This window comes from Leptodactylus fuscus, chromosome 4, assembly GCF_031893055.1.
Source record: "Leptodactylus fuscus isolate aLepFus1 chromosome 4, aLepFus1.hap2, whole genome shotgun sequence".
Classification (NCBI taxonomy): Eukaryota; Metazoa; Chordata; class Amphibia; order Anura; family Leptodactylidae; genus Leptodactylus; species Leptodactylus fuscus.
Window position 1 is genome coordinate 213,918,412 of NC_134268.1, and position 22,195 is coordinate 213,940,606.

The following is a 22,195-nucleotide window of genomic DNA, read 5'->3' on the forward strand; positions in this document are numbered from 1 at the left end:
TACTTATCCTGTATTATACTCCAGAGCTGCGCTCACTATTCGGCTGGGACAGTCACTGTGTACATACATTACATTACTTATCCTGTATTATACTCCAGAGCTGCGCTCACTATTCTGCTGGTACAGTCACTGTGTACATACATTACATTACTTATCCTGTATTATACTCCAGAGCTGCACTCACTATTCTGCTGGTACAGTCACTGTGTACATTACATTACATTACTTATCCTGTATTATACTCCAGAGCTGCGCTCACTATTCTGCTGGTGCAGTCACTGTGTACATACATTACATTACTTATCCTGTATTATACCCCAGAGCTGTGCTCACTATTCTGCTGGTACAGTCACTGTGTACATACATTACATTACTTATCCTGTATTATACTCCAGAGCTGCGCTCACTATTCTGCTGGTACAGTCACTGTGTACATACATTACATTACTTATCCTGTATTATACTCCAGAGCTGCAATCACTATTCTGCTGGTGCAGTCACTGTGTACATACATTACATTACTTATCCTGTATTATACTCCAGAGCTGCGCTCACTATTCTGCTGGTGTAGTCACTGTGTACATACATTACATTACTTATCCTGTATTATACTCCAGAGCTGCGCTCACTATTCTGCTGGTGCAGTCACTGTGTACATACATTACATTACTTATTCTGTATTATACTCCAGAGCTGCGCTCACTGTTGTGCTGGTGCAGTCACTGTGTACATACATTACATTACTTATTCTGTATTATACTCCAGAGCTGCACTCACTATTCTGCTGGTACAGTCACTGTGTACATACATTACATTACTTATCCTGTATTATACTCCAGAGCTGTGCTCACTATTCTGCTGGTACAGTCACTGTGTACATACATTACTTATCCTGTATTATACTCCAGAGCTGCGCTCACTATTCTGCTGGTACAGTCACTGTGTACATACATTACATATCCTGTATTATACTCCAGAGCTACGCTCACTATTCTGCTGGTGCAGTCACTGTGTACATACATTACATTACTTATCCTGTATTATACTCCAGAGCTGCGCTCACTATTCTGCTGCTACAGTCACTGTGTACATACATTACATTACTTATCCTGTATTATACTCCAGACCTGCGCTCACTATTCTGCTGGTGCAGTCACTGTGTACATACATTACATTACTTATCCTGTATTATACCCCAGGGCTGTGCTCACTATTCTGCTGGTACAGTCACTGTGTACATACATTACATTACTTATCCTGTATTATACTCCAGAGCTGCGCTCACTATTCTGCTGGTACAGTCACTGTGTACATACATTACATTACTTATCCTGTATTATACTCCAGAGCTGCAATCACTATTCTGCTGGTGCAGTCACTGTGTACATACATTACATTACTTATCCTGTATTATACTCCAGAGCTGCGCTCACTATTCTGCTGGTGTAGTCACTGTGTACATACATTACATTACTTATCCTGTATTATACTCCAGAGCTGCGCTCACTATTCTGCTGGTGCAGTCACTGTGTACATACATTACATTACTTATTCTGTATTATACTCCAGAGCTGCGCTCACTGTTGTGCTGGTGCAGTCACTGTGTACATACATTACATTACTTATTCTGTATTATACTCCAGAGCTGCACTCACTATTCTGCTGGTACAGTCACTGTGTACATACATTACATAACTTATCCTGTATTATACTCCAGAGCTGTGCTCACTATTCTGCTGGTACAGTCACTGTGTACATACATTACTTATCCTGTATTATACTCCAGAGCTGCGCTCACTATTCTGCTGGTGCAGTCACTGTGTATATACATTACATTACTTATCCTGTATTATACTCCAGAGCTGCGCTCACTATTCTGCTGGTGTAGTCACTGTGTACATACATTACATTACTTATCCTGTATTATACTCCAGAGCTGCGCTCACTATTCTGCTGGTACAGTCACTGTGTACATACATTACATATCCTGTATTATACTCCAGAGCTACGCTCACTATTCTGCTGGTGCAGTCACTGTGTACATACATTACATTACTTATCCTGTATTATACTCCAGAGCTGCGCTCACTATTCTGCTGGTACAGTCACTGTGTACATACATTACATTACTTATCCTGTATTATACTCCAGACCTGCGCTCACTATTCTGCTGGTGCAGTCACTGTGTACATACATTACATTACTTATCCTATATTTTACTCCAGAGCTGCACTCACTATTCTGCTGGTACAGTCACTGTGTACATACATTACATTACTTATCCTGTATTATACTCCAGAGCTGCGCTCACTGTTGTGCTGGTACAGTCACTGTGTACATACATTACATTACTTATCCTGTATTATACTCCAGAGCTGCACTCACTATTCTGCTGGTGCAGTCACTGTGTACATACATTACATTACTTATCCTGTATTATACTCCAGAGCTGCGCTCACTGTCGTGCTGGTACAGTCACTGTGTACATACATTACATTACTTATCCTGTATTATACTCCAGAGCTGCACTCACTATTCTGCTGGTGCAGTCACTGTGTACATACATTACATTACTTATCCTGTATTATACTCCAGACCTGCGCTCCCTATTCTGCTGGTGCAGTCACTGTGTACATACATTACATTACTTATCCTGTGTTATACTCCAGAGCTGCGCTCACTATTCTGCTGGTGCAGTCACTGTGTACATACATTACATTACTTATCCTGTATTATACCCCAGAGCTGCGCTCACTATTCTGCTGGTACAGTCACTGTGTACATACATTACATTACTTATCCTGTATTTTACTCCAGAGCTGCACTCACTATTCTGCTGGTACAGTCACTGTGTACATACATTACATTACTTATCCTGTATTATACTCCAGAGCTGCGCTCACTGTTGTGCTGGTACAGTCACTGTGTACATACATTACATTACTTATCCTGTATTTTACTCCAGAGCTGCACTCACTATTCTGCTGGTACAGTCACTGTGTACATACATTACATTACTTATCCTGTATTATACTCCAGAGCTGCACTCACTATTCTGCTGGTGCAGTCACTGTGTACATACATTACATTACTTATCCTGTATTATACTCCAGAGCTGCGCTCACTATTGTGCTGGTACAGTCACTGTGTACATACATTACATTACTTATCCTGTATTATACTCCAGAGCTGCGCTCACTGTTGTGCTGGTACAGTCACTGTGTACATACATTACATTACTTATCCTGTATTATACTCCAGAGCTGCAATCACTATTCTGCTGGTGCAGTCACTGTGTACATACATTACATTACTTATCCTGTATTATACTCCAGAGCTGCGCTCACTATTCTGCTGGTGTAGTCACTGTGTACATACATTACATTACTTATCCTGTATTATACTCCAGAGCTGCGCTCACTATTCTGCTGGTGCAGTCACTGTGTACATACATTACATTACTTATTCTGTATTATACTCCAGAGCTGCACTCACTATTCTGCTGGTACAGTCACTGTGTACATACATTACATTACTTATCCTGTATTATACTCCAGAGCTGTGCTCACTATTCTGCTGGTACAGTCACTGTGTACATACATTACTTATCCTGTATTATACTCCAGAGCTGCGCTCACTATTCTGCTGGTGCAGTCACTGTGTATATACATTACTTATCCTGTATTATACTCCAGAGCTGCGCTCACTATTCTGCTGGTGTAGTCACTGTGTACATACATTACATTACTTATCCTGTATTATACTCCAGAGCTGCGCTCACTATTCTGCTGGTACAGTCACTGTGTACATACATTACATATCCTGTATTATACTCCAGAGCTACGCTCACTATTCTGCTGGTGCAGTCACTGTGTACATACATTACATTACTTATCCTGTATTATACTCCAGTGCTGCGCTCACTATTCTGCTGGTTCAGTCACTGTGTACATACATTACATTACTTATCCTGTATTATACTCCAGACCTGCACTCACTATTCTGCTGGTACAGTCACTGTGTACTTACATTACATTACTTATCCTGTATTATACTCCAGAGCTGCGCTCACTATTCTGCTGGTACAGTCACTGTGTACATACATTACATATCCTGTATTATACTCCAGAGCTACGCTCACTATTCTGCTGGTACAGTCACTGTGTACATACATTACATTACTTATCCTGTATTTTACTCCAGAGCTGCACTCACTATTCTGCTGGTACAGTCACTGTGTACATACATTACATTACTTATCCTGTATTATACTCCAGAGCTGCGCTCACTGTTGTGCTGGTACAGTCACTGTGTACATACATTACATTACTTATCCTGTATTATACTCCAGAGCTGCACTCACTATTCTGCTGGTGCAGTCACTGTGTACATACATTACATTACTTATCCTGTATTATACTCCAGACCTGCGCTCACTATTCTGCTGGTGCAGTCACTGTGTACATACATTACATTACTTATCCTGTATTATACTCCAGAGCTGCGCTCACTATTCTGCTGGTGCAGTCACTGTGTACATACATTACATTACTTATCCTGTATTATACTCCAGACCTGCGCTCACTATTCTGCTGGTACAGTCACTGTGTACATACATTACATTACTTATCCTGTATTATACTCCAGAGCTGCGCTCACTATTCTGCTGATACAGTCACTGTGTACATACATTACATATCCTGTATTATACTCCAGAGCTACGCTCACTATTCTGCTGGTACAGTCACTGTGTACATACATTACATTACTTATCCTGTATTATACTCCAGAGCTACGCTCACTATTCTGCTGGTACAGTCACTGTGTACATACATTACATTACTTATCCTGTATTATACTCCAGAGCTGCGCTCACTATTCTGCTGGTGCAGTCACTGTGTACATACATTACATTACTTATCCTGTATTATACTCCAGAGCTGCGCTCACTATTCTGCTGGTGCAGTCACTGTGTACATACATTACATTACTTATCCTGTATTATACTCCAGAGCTGCGCTCACTATTCTGCTGGTGCAGTCACTGTGTACATACATTACATTACTTATCCTGTATTATACTCCAGAGCTGCGCTCACTATTCTGCTGGTGCAGTCACTGTGTACATACATTACATTACTTGTCCTGTACTGATCCTGAGTTATAGCCTGTGTTATACTCCAGAGCTGCGCTCACTATTCTACATCCTCACCTGACATTAGCTGTACAGCAGCGGGGCTGATTCTTCTCTTCTATCATAGGACCAGGGTAAGGATGACACTACAGTATATTACACTATATTCCATTCTATTACACTAAATTGTCCCATATGTAGAGGTGGTAGAATAACTATTTTTAAGCAGGCACTGTTATCCCTATGCAGAATTAAGTTTCTAATGCTGCTTTATCCATTTTATCGGAGTGTCTTATACATTTCAACTTATCGCTAGAATAGATCAGCCTAGGGTGTTGTCTTTTTCAGGGTTGACCCCCTGGTCCCCCGGTATTAAATGGACATGCAGAATACTGCACACTGAGGACTAGTGTCTTTGGGGGTAAACACCATACAGTATGTGTTATCACTAAATATGTGTTTTAAAATTATCCCAATAAAGTTTTGTAGTTTCATTATTCACTAGCCATTTTTTCTTTGGACTATATAACATTAGCAGTAACTTGCCGCTCTCCTGCCTCAGTGTAGACTTCTAGTGAGATGTCTGGGCAGGAGGTTTGTGGAGAATGAAATGATTAATAAGTTTTTCCATGTGTAAGATAAATAACGAGCAGGTTGTCAGCGAGCTCCGTCCATCACACGGCCATATATTACACAGTGATAGCTATATACTGTATACCAGCTGTAGGAGTGGAGCAGATAATGGACGGTGAGACAAATCCTTAGTGGTTTCCATTTCCGCCATATTGACATGTCCAGTCAGGTCTATGCTGCCCCCTGCCCACCGCCAACAGTGCCTACAATGGGCAAATGACCATCACAGTGGACCACAAAGTAACAGAAGGAGGTGGCTTGGGGTGATACATTTATATAATGTGAATGGCCGGGCGCAGATACATCATTACTTTGGGAAGAGTTGGCACCAGCAGACACTCCATTGTAAGAAAGGAGTACTGGAGGTCATATGTTGCTCAGGGCAAGGGTCTGCTGGTAATGCTTGGGTTCTAGCATACATATGACCCCTACATTGTACCCTTCTTCATGGCCGTGGTGCCCCCTAATGGTAGTGACCTCTTGTCAGGATAATGCTAATGGTGTGAGGAACATCACTGATAGTTCCTGGCGATTTATCTTCAAATCCCCAGATCACACTCCGAATCATGGAGGCTGCACCTTGTAACTTACAGGACCTAAAGCAGCGACAGGTAACCTTGGCTCTCCAGCTACCGTGAAACTACAACTCCCAACATGCTCCATTATCTTCCAAGGGAGTTCCAAGAACAGCAGAGCAAGTATGCATGCTGGGAGTTGTAGTTTTGGAACAGCTGGAGAGCCGAAGGTTCCCTACCCCTGAGCTACAGGATCTGCTGCCAATATGTCAGTGTCAGATCCCGCGGGAACCTTCGGCAGTCTTGTCGTGTCCATGTCTCAACAGAACAGAGTTGTTAGGAAAGTATGAAGGGAACCTAAACAATATTAGGTAGTCATATAGGGAGAAGCATGGACACTAGAGACTCCATAAGGTTATGTTCTGTGTAAAGAAAACTGAGAAACTTTTACATAACACACACTATAATATGTTGCTATTGATGGATCCGTTAGGGCTCGTTCACATCTGTGCCCGCTCTCCATTTTGCAGGTTTCCGTTTCCTGCCCGACCCTGGACAGTAGACAAAACTGGCGGCATTTTTCCAGCCCATTTGTTTGAATGGGTTTGGAAAGTGTCGGGCTGTGAGCATTTTATGCTCTCTGCAGTGAAACTGTTTTTTTTTTTAACCGGACACAGAGTCAGACATGCAGGACTTTACGTCCAGTTATAAAAAAAAAAAAACGGATTAGACGCGGAGAGCACAAAACACTCACCGGCGCTCACGGCCGGACACGGTCTGCCAGGATTCCGTCTGCTGTCGGCAGAAGACGGAAACCTGAAAACGGACATTGGTGCTGGTGTGAACCCAGCGTCAGTGGGTATTCGTCAAAAAGTGTCCTTTTTTTGGCAGATCCGTCCCCCCCTCAATTCTGAGCATATGCAGAGAAGAATGGAGAGGTCAAAACGGATTACAAAACATACACAATTTGCCTAAGGGCGGGTTCACACTTGTGCCCGGTCTCCACTTTGTGGGTTTCAGTCTTCTGCTCACGGCAGACACTGACTGCTGATTTCTGTCTCCTGTCCAGTTTCTCAGGCGGAAGACGGAAACCTGCAAAGTGTAGACTGGGCGCAGGTGTGATCCCGCCCTATCCCTTGGTATAATGTTGGAGACAGCTTTTCAATTTAAAAGAAAACACAAATCCTTTCTCTCCATCGTGTATCCCTATTTTTTGGATGGAGCAAAAGTGCAGCAAGTTCGACTTTCGTCTCCATCCAAAAAAGCGAATACACGGCAGAAATGCTCCAAACACCCACCGGCGGATGATTTCATAAACCCACTGAAATCAATTCCAATGGAGAGGTGAGCCCCTGCTGAGCCACGCTGCACCCCTCCGACTAGGAAGACTTCACCGGACTGAGTCCATGTTCTCCGCTGTAGGGTCGTCTATACTCAAGAATTCAGAAAAACGACAAGTTCGGTAGAATTGTTAAGACACAGGTTTTAATGATATCATAAGTCATTACAATCAACTATCAAATCAATCCAAAAATCAGAAGGCTTCGATATAAACAGGTAGAAAAATAGAGATTTCTCTCTCTGGATCCGCGATGGGGCCCCACGAGACTCTGGCGATGGCCGACCTTTGTACAAAGCTAATGATTAACGCTAACCGAGAGGGGAAAGTGCGGAAACTCGAGACATCTGCTGTACATCTGTGTCTTAAGAGCTTTAGCTTATACCTTGCGTCTTTCCACACCTTCCTATGTATAGCCGAGTCTGCAAACATTCTTATTTACCTTGACTTGCAACATATTATATTCCATCCACGGCTGCGTTAACTCTTTGTGGTAGCCAGCTGGAATCCTATACTCTATACACACAGCAAACTGCAGACAAATGAATGGTTGTGGACTGTCATGGAAGTTAGAATAAGTTTAAATGCAGCTCTGGAGGTGACTGGAGCACAACGCAAGCTCAGGACAATATTCTTATCAGTGTAAAAATTGAACGATTGTATTTTCTTAGGCCGAAAATTAAAGCAGAGTCTATGTAGACTTTAAGGGCATGTCCACTTATCGGTCACTTGGCCTTCCTACAATGAAGTGAAGCAGATGACACAATGTCCGGTTTTCTCCTGTCATTACAGTCTATGACATACCTGGTAGGCACTTCGAGATATGACATTTTATTTTTCCTCTACAGGCAGGGTCGTGGGATTTGGCCTTCGGAAAACCAGGTATGAAAGAAGAAAGCCCATCACTCAACACACGGTAAATACAGATGATAGATCACTAAGTGCAGAACTCGAGGACTGGAGCAAAGATCTCAGACAACCCCAAGAATCTTGTCAAGGAACAAGTCACCATCGTGTAACATGAAAGTATAAGTGTCCACGACTAGAGATGGAATCACTGAAGCTTCCATATGAAGAGCGGCCGACACCTTATATCTCATCTATTAAGGTACCAGATTCTCGGGGCTGAAACTTCTCCGAATAGGATGGCATTTGGATTGGCACCAATGCTTTGATATAGGTAGGCAGATCTGTAGTGTGTTTAACAGACCCCATAACATTAGGATATAAATATATAATAAGGGGAGCGTCAACACCTATCAAACAGCCCTTTGATTAAAAAGACGCACAGGTTTTGGCACCAGATATGTCATTTTGACCAGTCAGAGGTTCTGGAGCCTTGTAGCTTAAAGGGATCCTATCGTTCAAACACGTATTTTTCTGTGTAACACGTTGGAATAGCCTTAAGAAAGGCCATTCTTCTTCTACCTTTTGTTGCCTTCTCCACACCGCTGCTCCGTAGGAATCCCGTTTTTTGTCAGTATGCAAATGAGTTCTCTCGCAGCACTGGGGTTGGGCCCCAGCACTCAAACAGCACTGTCCCCAATGCTGCAAGAGAACTCTCTCCAGCGCCGCCTCCATCTTCGTCAGCAGCGTCCTCTTCATCTTTTTCCGGCACAGGTTTCAAATTTCTAGGCCTTGGGCAGAGCAGACTGCGAATGCCCACAGGCCACGAGAAAATGGCTGCTTACACAGTATTGTAAGTGGCCATTTTCTCGTGGCCTGTGCAGTCTGTTCTGCCCGAGGCTTGAAGTCTGAAATTTGCGCCGGAAGAAGAGGATGCTGCTGATGAAGATGGAGGCGTCGCTGGAGAGAGTTCTTTCGCAGCATTGGGGATGCCCCCAGTGCTGTTTTAGTGCTGGGGCCCGCCCCCAGTGCTGCGAGAGAACTCATTTGCATACCAACAAAAACCGGGATTCCTACGGAACGGCGGCATGGAGAAGACAACGAAAGGTAGGAGAAGAATAGCCTTTCTTAAGGCTATTCCGACGTGTTACTCAGAAAAATAAGTGTTTGAAAGATAGGATCCCTTTAAACGGCTAGTCCCAGAATAACAAAAAGAAAAGGTAATAAGTTTCCGGGCGCCTCACTGATCACAAGAATGGGGTCCTGTATTACCAATGGAGTGACAGTCCCTGCCATCTTGTGGCTCACCTGTCCTATACTGTATATAGAAGTTCATCTCGTTGGTATGTTTGTCAGTCCCATACACTTTGACTGCACACATAGATGACCATCTCTCCGCTCAAGTAGGGGACACAGGACCCTCCCCCTCCCTCATTTGCATGATCATTTGCATGATCAGTGTTATTCTGGGACGGCCTCTATATCCTGGTAATATAAAAGCCCTTCATTCGCATCTGTGGATGTATACAATAAAATCCTAACATTACAGGGGTTTACAGAATTACACAAACGTGGATGCTTTCCCACAACAGTGCCACGCTGGTTCACAGGTAGTGTTTGGTATTACAGCTCAGCCTCAAGCCACATCAGACAACCCCTTTTAGGAGTGTCTGGAAACCTGTGCCCCTTAAAGGTGTTATCCACCTTTGTTATATTAATGGCCTATCAATATTAGATCTGTGGGGGTCTGACAGCCGGGATCTGCTGTTCTGGGACAACATGGCTCTGGGTAATGTTGCATGCTGGGACTGCTCACTCAATGTACAAAAGTGTACCCTGCAGATATAATATAGATGGCCTAAGCTACAGATGACCCTTCAATATTATAAAGGTGGAAAACTCCTTTAAGAAGAGTCTGTACCGTACACACAGAATTTATGATATTTTAGCTCAATAACACCAAATGCAGTTTTTTTTCTAGACTCTACAACACATCCTGTTACTTGTCAACCCGTTATAATAAATGAGAGGCTAGAATAATGCCCGAGTATTAGTAATATTAGTCCGCAGGCACAATAAATAAAAAGAAATAAATAATGATGGGTAATAAAGAGGCCCTCAGTCGGGGTGGTTTGTCCAAAAAGAAGATATCACCAACGTATCCTAACTGATCGTGGGCAACAATATAACAATTCGCTCTTTGGTTCAAGTGATTCAGACTTTAAAATGGCCCCTGTCACGAGGCGGGCACAATAAACTGTGGGGGTAAAACTGGTTACTGTAAAAGATATGCAAAATGGCCCAGAGTGGATATCCGACAGCTCTATAGTCATAATGGGCCACCGAAACGCCTTAAAGCACCCTTAAGTATACCTTTATTAAAATCTTACACCCTCCTGCAACTTTAACTAACTAAAGGGGTTTTCTGAGTTTATCAGTGACCTATTCTTTAGGCTAGGTTATCCATTAAAGATTGGGGTCTGACACCCGGGACTCCCACAAAACAGCATTGGTGTCTGAAAGGTGCTAAGCTTGGTGTCGGACTCCCTCCGATCTTCAGTTGATGACCTAGCCTAAGGTTGTGTCTCATATTGTAGCTCCACCCCAATTGATGTGAATGGTGCTAAGCTGCAATATCACACACAACCTGTGAACAGGTGTGGCGCTGTGTTTGAAGAAAGCGGCCATGTTTTTGTAATCCTGAACAAATCCTCTTTAATAACTGATATCCTGTTTACCAAAAAAAAAGTAAAAGTTGCAGGAGGGCGAAAGTGAGTTTCATGGGTGTGCATGTTATCTCTTATAAGTAGCTTATACCACCAGCTTCAAGATAATATCAGCATTTGAGGATCCAACAGACACAATTCAGGACTGTAATAAGACCCCCTTCCCACCGGCAGGCTATATTAACCTCAAAAGTGCTAGAGAAAGGAAAACAGAAAGCAAACTCACCGTGTAAAGATACCCTGGTGCATGATGCTCTAATGAGAAACTCAAGACCATGTCTTAGAGGTTTCTACATCCCCCCCCCCTATTTTACACTTGTCATGGTCCTCACTTACTATACAAGGACTGAACCAATCACATCGGGAGGGGGATACATTTATGGGATTAAATCTGATTGTCAATAGTGGGCGATGACCACTTTAGCACAAGCTACAAAATACATCCTTATAGTCCTTATAGCTGCCTGTATATACAAATGTAGAAAGGTTTACAAGTAATGAGGCAATAAGACAAGTGGGAGGGGTCAAGGCCAACAAGCTAATAAACCACTGGAGAGAATGCAAAATACACAACCTCCGTCTTGTCTGCTCTTTACAATACCTCTTTGTTAGGTCCCCCAAAAATAAGCGGATCACAGAGTGTCTGCAGTAACCGAGCAGCAAGGGTTTGAATTTCCTACAGCACCACTGCAGGAGAAACAAAGTATTACACAGTGTCCATTCAAATCAATGGACGTGCAGAGTCCTCCGGAGAGATAGATGCCCTTTGTATCACCTTTCTAGTTCAACTCTCCCTCAAAATGACCCAATAGGGTACTAAAAAAGCCTAAACAAGCCTTTTAACCAAAAAATATGTTTCTATAGGCAGGATTGAAGGAAATTGTCCGTAAACTTCACTACTCTGCGACAGACCATGTGGCACTTCCTGCAACTGGATGAAGTAATGTCTGCAAATCTCCTCTCGCCCAGTGTGAGGGAATGAGCTGGACACATGTTCTTAAAGTGCAGGCGCCCTGTATCCTTGCATTATAAGCAAACAGGGTGGACAGGGGAACGATAAGTGAATACAGTCCTATGCAAGAAGAAATGGCTGTCACAGGGGGCGGGGCTATTAGGAGAGTATCCCATAGGATCAGCAAGAATGGTTGGATAACATCAGTTACATGTACGAGTTGCTGCAATCCTGCTCATAGAAACGTCTTTTATGGCAAGCAGATGATCTCTTATGCAGAAAGGGTAAGGCAACTGCTTAAAGGGTAGTCCCCAAATGTACTATGGCAACTCCTTCATCTAGCTATGAGGAATACTGCAAGTCTGTATGGGGAGGACAACCAACTCTGCAAATCCTCTGCACCACAAGCGATACAGCGGGGTTGCTATTTGAAGGTGTTGCACCAAGATATGAAGATATCCACATTAATAGGAGGGAATTGCTTCATTATCGTTGGGGTCCGACCACCAATTTTGAAAACAGGTTTCCAGTTCTTCCGTCCCAATGAAGCAGCAAGCCAAGCGTGGGCCCGACCGCTCCATTCAATCTATATATCAGCAATCAGACCCCTGCGATCATGACGTTACCCCCGATCCCATCAATAAGTTTACTTGAAATTACAACTGAACAGCCAAAAACCACGAGGGGCTGGAGCTGTCCCAATAGCCCAGCGGACCCTGCAGTATGGGACAGGCTCTTAAAAAAACAAGTGGTTTGTAGAATTCCTTTATAGAAGAAATAGTCTCTGGCGGTATTTACTGCTTTCTTCACCCGTGTCCCCCCCACCAGAGAAGTCCAGGGACGCAGGACGAATTCCATAAAATCTTGGGCCAAACTATATGATTGTCAGTACAAAGGCTCCCGGATGTTCATGCGATCTCCAAAATGGATCTTCGATATTTAATATATTTTAAAAAAAAACTCAAAAGCATTGCACAGATTCTGAATGCCGCCCTTAAAGGGGATGACGCGACCCTGTGATAAGGTCAGGCCGAAGGTTCACAAATAGTTAATCCCTTGTGATTGTAGTTTGCTTTACTCCGCTTTCACATTTTTTTCCACTTTGTCCTTCACATTGTTCTGCTCTAGATCATTGGGAGGGTCAGGATTGTATCTGTACTTGTACCCGTAGGGACGGAGATGGTGCACCAGGTACTCCAACTGGTACATAGTGGTGGAGTCCACGTAGTGAAAGGAAACGGCCAGGTCAGAGCAGCAGCCGGGACCCTGAAAGACAAGAGGACGGTAAGATCACCAGCTAGAAATGGTCACAAGCTCCAGGTTTTACAATAACCCAAAAACTAGGACTTTAGCAAAAGTGGAAAGGGGGAAAAGGAATATCACAGCCCATACAGAAACTAATCTTGATAGTGGATAGATGTCAACAATGCAAACAGCTGACAAAATATGTTTGTGGAAACTCAGATGATTTGGTGCTTCAAATACATAAACACGATCCCTTTCGGTGTGATAGTATATCATAGTATAGTTTGCACAAACAAATACATCCTCGTAATGAGACCACACTCACGGTTAACGGAGGAATAATCGGGTGCCTGGATGAAAGAAATCCCCGTCGACTCGGAGTGTCTCGTAATGAAGAATTGAAAAAATCCGGCATCCACGTGCATAAAATCCAAATGCTTTATTGGGAAACGTAAAAAAATTTTTTGTCCATACAATCAGTGAACATCACTCCCTACCCCCGAACACACCACGGAGAAGTGACGTTGGTAAAAATTTTTTTACGTTTCCCAATAAAGCATTTGGATTTTATGCACGTGGATGCCGGATTTTTTCAATTCTTCAAAAACTAGGACACTTGTTTTTTTCTACTCCACCCCTTCCATGTGTACAGAGCAGATAGGAAGAAAACCGCCATTGCTGTTAGGTTTTACTGTGACAGGTTGATAAGGAAGAGCAGTAAATACAATTACTGAGAAAATTCCATAGGCACAGATAGTGCTGCCTTCTTGTTATTGGCATAGTCACAGACTGAACCACCGCCTGTACTACAGGCACAGCCAGTTCTATCTCCGTATTGTGCTCTGTAAATGATGTAGACAGCACTGGTCCCTGTGTGTAGATTATGTTAGCACAGATACTACCTAGCACATGGTACCACCTACATGTCTCTCTCTCTATATATTTATTTTTCAGAGAAACACTGTAGTACTGCCCCTCTTTATAAATATTAGCAGCTAGTACTGCCTTCCTGTCCCCCTCTAAAAAATATTGACACAGCTAGCACTGTGTCATGTGTATGTCTATAGGTTCAGCTAGTGATCCTTCCCGGTCACTATTTATAAGTAATTTTGGCACAGTTAGTACTGCTCGCCTCTCTTTATAAATATTGGCGCAGCTAGTACTGCCTCATATCTATAGGTTCAGCTAATAATGTCTTCCTGTCCCTAGTTATAAATAATGTTGGCACAGCTTGTACTGTCTCTATGTATATAATGTTGGCACAGATAATACTGCCTCCCTGTCCCCTCTATAAATAATACAGGCACAACTAGTACTGCCTCATGTCTATAATGTCTATAGGTTCAGCTAGTAATGTCTTCCTGTCCCTAGTTATAAATAATGTTGGCATAGCTCGTACTGTTTCTATGTATATAATGAAGGCACAGATAGTACTGTCTCCCTGTCCCCCTCTCTGAATATTGACACAGCTAGTACTGTCCCCCGTCCCCTCTATAAATGTTGGCACAGCTAGTACTGCATCCCTGTCCCCTCTATAAATGTTGGCACAGCTAGTACTGCCTCCCTGTCCCTCCCTACAAATGACATAGGCACAGCTAGTACTGCCCCCCACGCTGCCTGTATACTATGTAGACACAGCCAGTACTGCATGTATATATATTATGCAGACTGCAGCCTCCAGGTCTCTGGGCTGTATACGGTCAGTATGTCACCAGATATATGGGTGACTGAGCATCTCCAAATCCTGCACACCTGCTCACAGCAGGGTTTCCTACCCCATCACTGGCAATTTTGGGGCTTGCTAGGGTACTGAATGTAGACATGACATTTGTAATATTCTGCCATTTATAGGGACCTGCCCTGGTTATATGCTGGGCCGCCATAACTTACTGGCCGCAGGTGTCAGCACACACAGGAGGAGGAGTGGCAGCCATTATATATAGTCACTTCTTAAAAACACAAATGAATGCTGGAATCTCAGAGTAAGTGACAACTGGAAAGACCGGTTCACAGAAGAATAAAATAAATGAATGGCCTTAAGGAACACGTAACACCCTGACACCATGTAAATCTCCCTAATGAGCAAATTACAGTTATTACCTGGGGTGCGGGGAGTCAGAACCCCCCAATGTGATACTACTGACCTAGACTAAGAATCTAGGAGTCCTATTGTGTGACAGCAAGCAGAGATCCTGAAAATCATCAGGAATTGATAAAATAGGAAAATCCCAACCTCCCTATGCTTTATGTGCTGAAACCAGAAAATCCCTTAAAAGTGTTTCAGCGGCTCTTTAAATGAATGACCTGTCCTTAAAGATACATCAACAATTGAAAATCTGTGAGGGTCTGACACCCGGGACCAACATGGATGCGCTTGTAAAAATGGCTTCCGCTTCTCAGGCGTTACATTTATCAGTCACATGAGCCAATCGTAGCTGATCGGCCAGGGGCCCCGGGATTGGGTGAGATTATTCAGGTGCTGCTAATCGTTTTTGAACCCCCGCCCTGTTTTTCTGAATTATCGTTAAAACATATATGTAAATCAGTCCTACCATGAACGGTGGGCGTTCCGTGCACCCCCCGCATCGTAGCTTGTTCACGTCATCCTCTCTACTTTGACTTCCTCCTCCTTGCGATTCACCGCCTCCAGCCCGGCGGTTTTGATCGAAATCTCGCGCAAGTGCAGTAGCCGCTCCCTCCGGGGTACTACTGCACAAGCTCCCGTGCCTTTTTTGGGTAAAGAAGTAAGCGAGTGTGCTGCGCATGCACAGTATGGTCGCGATGTTCTCTACAGGAAAATGGCGCTGGAGCTTGTGCAGTAGCGCTCTGGAGGGAGCGCTACTGCGCAAGATTTCAATAGAAACTGCTGAAAGCTGAAGGCGGTGAATCACAAGGAAGAGGAAGTCAAAGAAGAGAGGAGGGCGTGAACAAGCTATGACGTGAGGGCGGGGGTGGGGTGCACGGTAGGACTGATTTATATCTATATAAATCTAATGATAGAGCCCCTTTAAAGGGATTTATGTACTGAAGACCTATCCTTAAGATAAGTCATCCACAGGTGACCAGTTGGGGGTCCAACATCCAGGACCATCCACAAACAACAGCTTGAAGAGGCCGTGGCTCTCACAAGCGCTGTGGCCTCGCGGTACCGTATTAGCTCAGTCCCATTCAAGTGAGTGGCCAATACCGGGCACATCTCTGTGCTTGGTATTCAGTGAAGATGCCACATCACTCACTCAGATTAAAGAAGCCACTTCAACCAGCTGATTTGTGGGGGTCTCAGGTGTCAGCCCCTCAAGGATCACATACTGATGACCTAATCTAAGGAATGAAGAAAAGTCAAGAGATAATACAGAAATAATTAAAACAAGCCACGTCGCGCTTAATCCACCTGGCAGAGTCCTGGGCAGGAGCCAGCGCTGTCCTACATGAGGCATGAAGCCTTTACTAGACAAGCTCAGATCTAGGCCACGGATTAGATACAGTTACTTAAAGGTGCAACTCATTTGCAATGCCTTAGGCACAAAAGAATCTTACGTTACTACACAGCACAATATAACATCGCAGCCTCACCTCTATGGCGGGATAGTAGTTGTAATTCCAATACCAGAATGTCTTTGGCAAATACCCCTGGATGAGATGATGCTCCGGGATAAAGGGGTGGAAGGTTTCCTTCCCACTGGAGTCTCGGGAATCCCCGGCCTTGACGTTAATGTTCTCCATGCACTTTCCGAGCGCCAAGTCTTCCACCGACGAGCTGTGCGTACACTTCTCTTCCTTGAAGGCGTTTACAAACCTTATTAAGGCTTCCTTGCTGAGGACGTAGCCAGCCCCTCCACTCATGTAGCCCTGCTTGACGTAAGGCTTGAACCTCCGGCCAAAATAAATGGGGTCCTCCGGTTTATACTGTGACAAAAGTCGCCGTAGGTTGTCCACCACCACGTACGTGTCATCGTCCGCTTTCATGAACCAATCGGCCTCGTCCAGGTGGTGGTCGTGCACGTACTGGAAGGCCTTGATGGTTTTCCAGTAGAGCTGGTCCCGTCCCTCCTTGGTATCCAGCCCCACGGTGGGAAAGTCTTTGTTTTCTTCAGAACTCATATATAAGACCTTATTGCACCTCTGCGCCCACGTGGCCTTCACGTGTTTTGTCTTCTTGTCCAGGTTTTGAGGACCGGTCATGACCCAGCACAGAATCCTCACCTTCTTGTAGAGGTCTTCAGAAACATGGACGTCCTCATCTGAGGGAGACAGACAGAGGTATAACCTGGGTCATACAAGTCAGACATAAACGTAGAACATCCCCTTTAAGATACTAGAACGTATAAAATCTTTTGGATACACCGCCCCTCTGTCTGGCCTGACGTGTACTTTGTTGTTGGATACATGTTTGCAAATTAACATTTTGGCTGTGAAGTCAGCGCCTAAAATAACAAGATGAGATGAGAGGCCCTTATTGTGCAAACATCTAATTATTACATCCGACCGAACTATAGGAGGAGGGTGTAGTCAGATGTTCACACAACATCCGGTGTCAGGGACGCCCCCGCACATACGTGGAAGAAATTTCAGTCTAGGTGCACGGACTGCCAGAGAATACGCTTAATGCATGACAACTTGTGCACCTTGTAATAAAATAAGCACATGCTCCGAGGGATTGAATATTGCAAGGTTTATTTAAAGGGATCCTATCATTAAAAGTCAATTTTTTGCCCCTAACACGTAGGAATAGTCTTAACAAAAGGCTATTCATCTCTTACCTTTAGATGTCTTCTCCACCCCGCCGTTCCATAGAATCCCAGTTTGTCAGTATGCAAATGAGTACTCTCGTAGCACTGGGGGTATGCCCAACGCTACGAGAGAACTCTCCAGCGCCGCCTCCATCTTCTTCAGGAACAGGTCTTCTTCGCGTCTTCAAACTTCTAGGCCTCAGGCAGCCGACTGCGCATGCCTGCCGACCACAAGAAAATGGCCACTTACAATACTGTACAAGTGACCATTTTCTTGTGGCCAGCGGGCATGCAGTCGGCTTTGCCCTTGGCCTAGAAGTTTCAAGCCAACCCCCGGAAGATGCGAAGAAGACCCGTTCCTGAAGAAGATGGAGGCGGTGCTGGAGAGTTCTCTCGCAGCATTAAGGACGCCCCCTTTGCTGCGAGAGAACTCATTTGCATACAGACAAAAACTGGATTATATACCGAACGGCGGCGCGGAGAAGACATCTAAAAGTAGGAGAAGAATAGCCTTTCTTAAGGCTATTCCTACGTGTTAGGGACAAAAAAAAAAAAAAAAAGACTTTTAATGATATGATCCCTTTAACTATATGACTTTGATATACCCGGGGATCCTTATTAGACCCATGGCTGTCAGAGACCCCCAGTCCAGGACTAGCTCTGTTAGTGTATACAGACTAATGGATAAGACGAAGATTATTAGGTTTAAAGGGGTTATCAGATTCCAAAAATTAACTTCAAATCCATCCACATCAGGGCTAAGTCCTTGCTGTTCCCCTTTGCTTAGCTTTATTTTACTTGCTGCTCCTTGTATCACTATTATTTACATGCAGTGACTCTATGGACAAACTACATTTCCCATAATTCCTTCTCTGTGTCCCCCTCCCTTCTCTACTCTCCCCTTGCAATGAAATCACAGGTAATAAATTACTCCCACACCCAAGGTTACATGCTGCTGCGATGTTTCATTGACTGCCTGAACTGCTTACAGGGAGGGGTAGTGAGATCGTAATCAAAACATCACTCTGAGATCAATGACCTTAAAATAAGTCAACTAAAGTGTGCCAGATATAAACAGGATATAGTTCAGGAAGTGTTCTGGATTGATGCCCATATTTTTTTTTTTTTAAATTGGATAACCCCTTTAAGACTCTTTGTACAGGATCCCCAAATCTGGTTACAGATTGACCTTAAAGGGGTATTCCGGCCTCAAATTGAATATTCATACCGGTGACCTAGTCACAGTATATAGCATAGGTCATCGGTTTGCGATCTGTCTGACCCAGACCCCGCACAGATCATCTGTTCTGGCAGCACCGGGGTTGTAGACGTTGCTCGTGTACGTGCGGTGCGTGCAGCACAAGTAATAGGAGCGGAACAAGTTTTGGTTGGGAAATAATTAAAGGGGTTTTCCAGTCCTGGGTGGGTTTCCTGAGATCTATGATCTATCTTAGGTCTTCCATATGAAGTCAGTGATGGTCTGATTTTCATGAACAACACCCCCGGCAGTTTCAAATAGTACTCGCTCATCTCTATGTTACCATAGAAGACGCTCGAAACGTGAAGACCGTGGTGTCCTGAATGTAAGGAAACGCAGTGAGCAGAGCGCTGGTCACACACGTGCAGTACTGCACCATTCACACAGAGGTCTTACAGTCTCACATTCTCATAACTGAAGCGTCTCAGTCATCAGACATTCTGTGGACTGATGGGGGGGGGGGGGGTGTCAGGATTTCTTGAGGAGTGTCAACAGGTCTCAGTGTTTACCAGACAGGGGGCGTAGTGTCAACAGGGAAGTCGGGTGTCAGGGCTTACCAGATGAAGACCAAGTGTGAATGTGGTCAGGACATGTCGGGGTCAGGTGTCAGCAAACAGTGTCAGGAATTGTCAGGGTTTGTCGGGTGTCAGGAAGAAGCATCTGCTGTCAGTGATCATCAGGCACGGGGAAGGTGTTGGCAGGGAGAAGGAGTCAGTACTTGACTTGCTGAGAGGCAGTATGGGGTGTCAGCTCCCGTCAGCGGGCACTGTCGGGTGTCAGAATGTCTCATGAGGGTCTGTTGGGCGTCGGGTCCCGTCAACAGGGTCTGTCAGGTTTCCGGTCCCATCAGCTGGGTCTTTTGGGTGTCAGCAGGGTCTGTCGGGCATCGGTCCCGTCAGCAGGGTCTGTTGGATTTCCAGTCTCAGGAGGGTCTGTCGGGCGCCGGGTCCCGCCAGCAGGGTCTGTCGGGCGCCGGGTCCCGCCAGCAGGGTCTGTCGGGCGCCGGGTCCCGCCAGCAGGGTCTGTCGGGCGCCGGGTCCCGCCAGCAGGGTCTGTCGGGCGCCGGGTCCAGCCAGCAGGGTCTGTCGGGCGCCGGGTCCAGCCAGCAGGGTCTGTCGGGCGCCGGGTCCAGCCAGCAGGGTCTGTCGGGCGCCGGGTCCAGCCAGCAGGGTCTGTCGGGCGCCGGGTCCCGCCAGCAGGGTCTGTCGGGCGCCGGGTCCCGCCAGCAGGGTCTGTCGGGCGCCGGGTTTGGTCAGCAGGGTCTGTCGGGTTTGGTCAGCAGGGTCTGTTGGGCGCCGGGTCCCGTCAGCAGGGTCTGTCTGGTGCCGGGTTTGGTCAGCAGGGTCTGTCTGGTGCCGGGTCCCGTCAGCAGAGTCTGTTGGGTTTCCAGTCTCAGGAGGGTCTGTCTGGTGCCGGGTCCAGCCAGCAGGGTCTGTCGGGCGCCGGGTCCCGCCAGCAGGGTCTGTCGGGCGCCGGGTCCCACCAGCAGGGTCTGTCGGGCGCCGGGTCCCACCAGCAGGGTCTGTCGGGCGCCGGGTCCCACCAGCAGGGTCTGTCGGGCGCCGGGTCCCACCAGCAGGGTCTGTCGGGCGCCGGGTCCCACCAGCAGGGTCTGTCGGGCGCCGGGTCCCACCAGCAGGGTCTGTCGGGCGCCGGGTCCCACCAGCAGGGTCTGTCGGGCGCCGGGTCCCGCCAGCAGGGTCTGTCGGGCGCCGGGTCCCGCCGGCAGGGTCTGTCGGGCGCCGGGTCCCGCCAGCAGGGTCTGTCGGGCATCGGTCCCGTCAGCAGGGTCTGTTGGGTTTCCAGTCTCAGGAGGGTCTGTCGGGCGCCGGGTCCCGCCAGCAGGGTCTGTCGGGCGCCGGGTTTGGTCAGCAGGGTCTGTCGGGTGTCGGGTTTGGTCAGCAGGGTCTGTTGGGCGCCGGGTCCCGTCAGCAGGGTCTGTCTGGTGCCGGGTTTGGTCAGCAGGGTCTGTCCAGTGCCGGGTCCCGTCAGCAGGGTCTGTCGGGTTTGGACAGCAGGGTCTGTGGGGTGTCGGGTTTGGTCAGCAGGGTCTGTCTGGTGCCGGGTCCCGTCAGCAGGGTCTGTTGGGTTTCCAGTCTCAGGAGGGTCTGTCTGGTGCCGGGTCCCGTCAGCAGGGTCTGTCGGGTGTCAGTGTCGGTTACCATGGTGCTGCTGCGCGTCGGCATTGAAGTTCATGATGTGTCCCGGCAGCTGATGCTGGTGCTCGTGCTGTTCTACGTGCCGCCCGTGGGGGTCGTTGTGCAGGATGTCGGCCGGGTACTCGTCCCTCTCCTGCAGGGCGATGCTGACGATCACATAGCAGAAGATGAAGCCGATGGCCAGGCCGAACAGGAACGTGGCCAGACTCAGCACCGACTTGTTGGGGGCCATTTCCTGAGGTCACCGGGCGGCGAGCACCGTCACATCGCGCTCTGACTCCTCACTGCCCGCACCGCTCACCCGGGAACTGCCGAGAGTCTCCGACACCCAGGCCCCGCCCATCGGGGCCATGAGATGTGACGCCGCTGCCCAGGGAGGAAGAGGTTAACACGCTCGCAGGTATCAGCTGGCCATTTCCTTGCGTCTGACGTCATCACGGCCATACCCCCGGCTGGGAGCGGTCACGTGATGCCAGTCATTCACTCTCCTAGCCGCGTTGGCAGCAAGTGCAGAACTACAAGTCCCAGCAGGCAGTGCCAGACAGCAGGACGCGCTCACTACACGTCTGTCCCTGCAATGTCCTGGAATAAGGCGTCACATGTAGGATTCCTACAATAATCCGGCACCACAAGAGTCCTAAACCGAAGCATTTTTTGCA

At 46.3% G+C, this 22,195-nt stretch overlaps 1 protein-coding gene across 1 annotated transcript; it reads right to left on the reverse strand.

Annotated features, from left to right (window-relative positions):
* Nucleotides 1-9,446: 9,446 nt before the first annotated feature.
* C1GALT1 (core 1 synthase, glycoprotein-N-acetylgalactosamine 3-beta-galactosyltransferase 1) lies at nt 9,447-21,968 on the reverse strand. Its single transcript, XM_075271778.1, has 3 exons — nt 21,540-21,968; nt 16,963-17,630; nt 9,447-13,410 (listed from the first exon to the last, which is right to left on the reverse strand). The coding sequence occupies exons 1-3, from the start codon at nt 21,766-21,768 to the stop codon at nt 13,219-13,221; spliced, it is 1,089 nt and encodes a 362-aa protein (XP_075127879.1). The 5' UTR covers nt 21,769-21,968; the 3' UTR covers nt 9,447-13,218.
* Nucleotides 21,969-22,195: the final 227 nt, after the last annotated feature.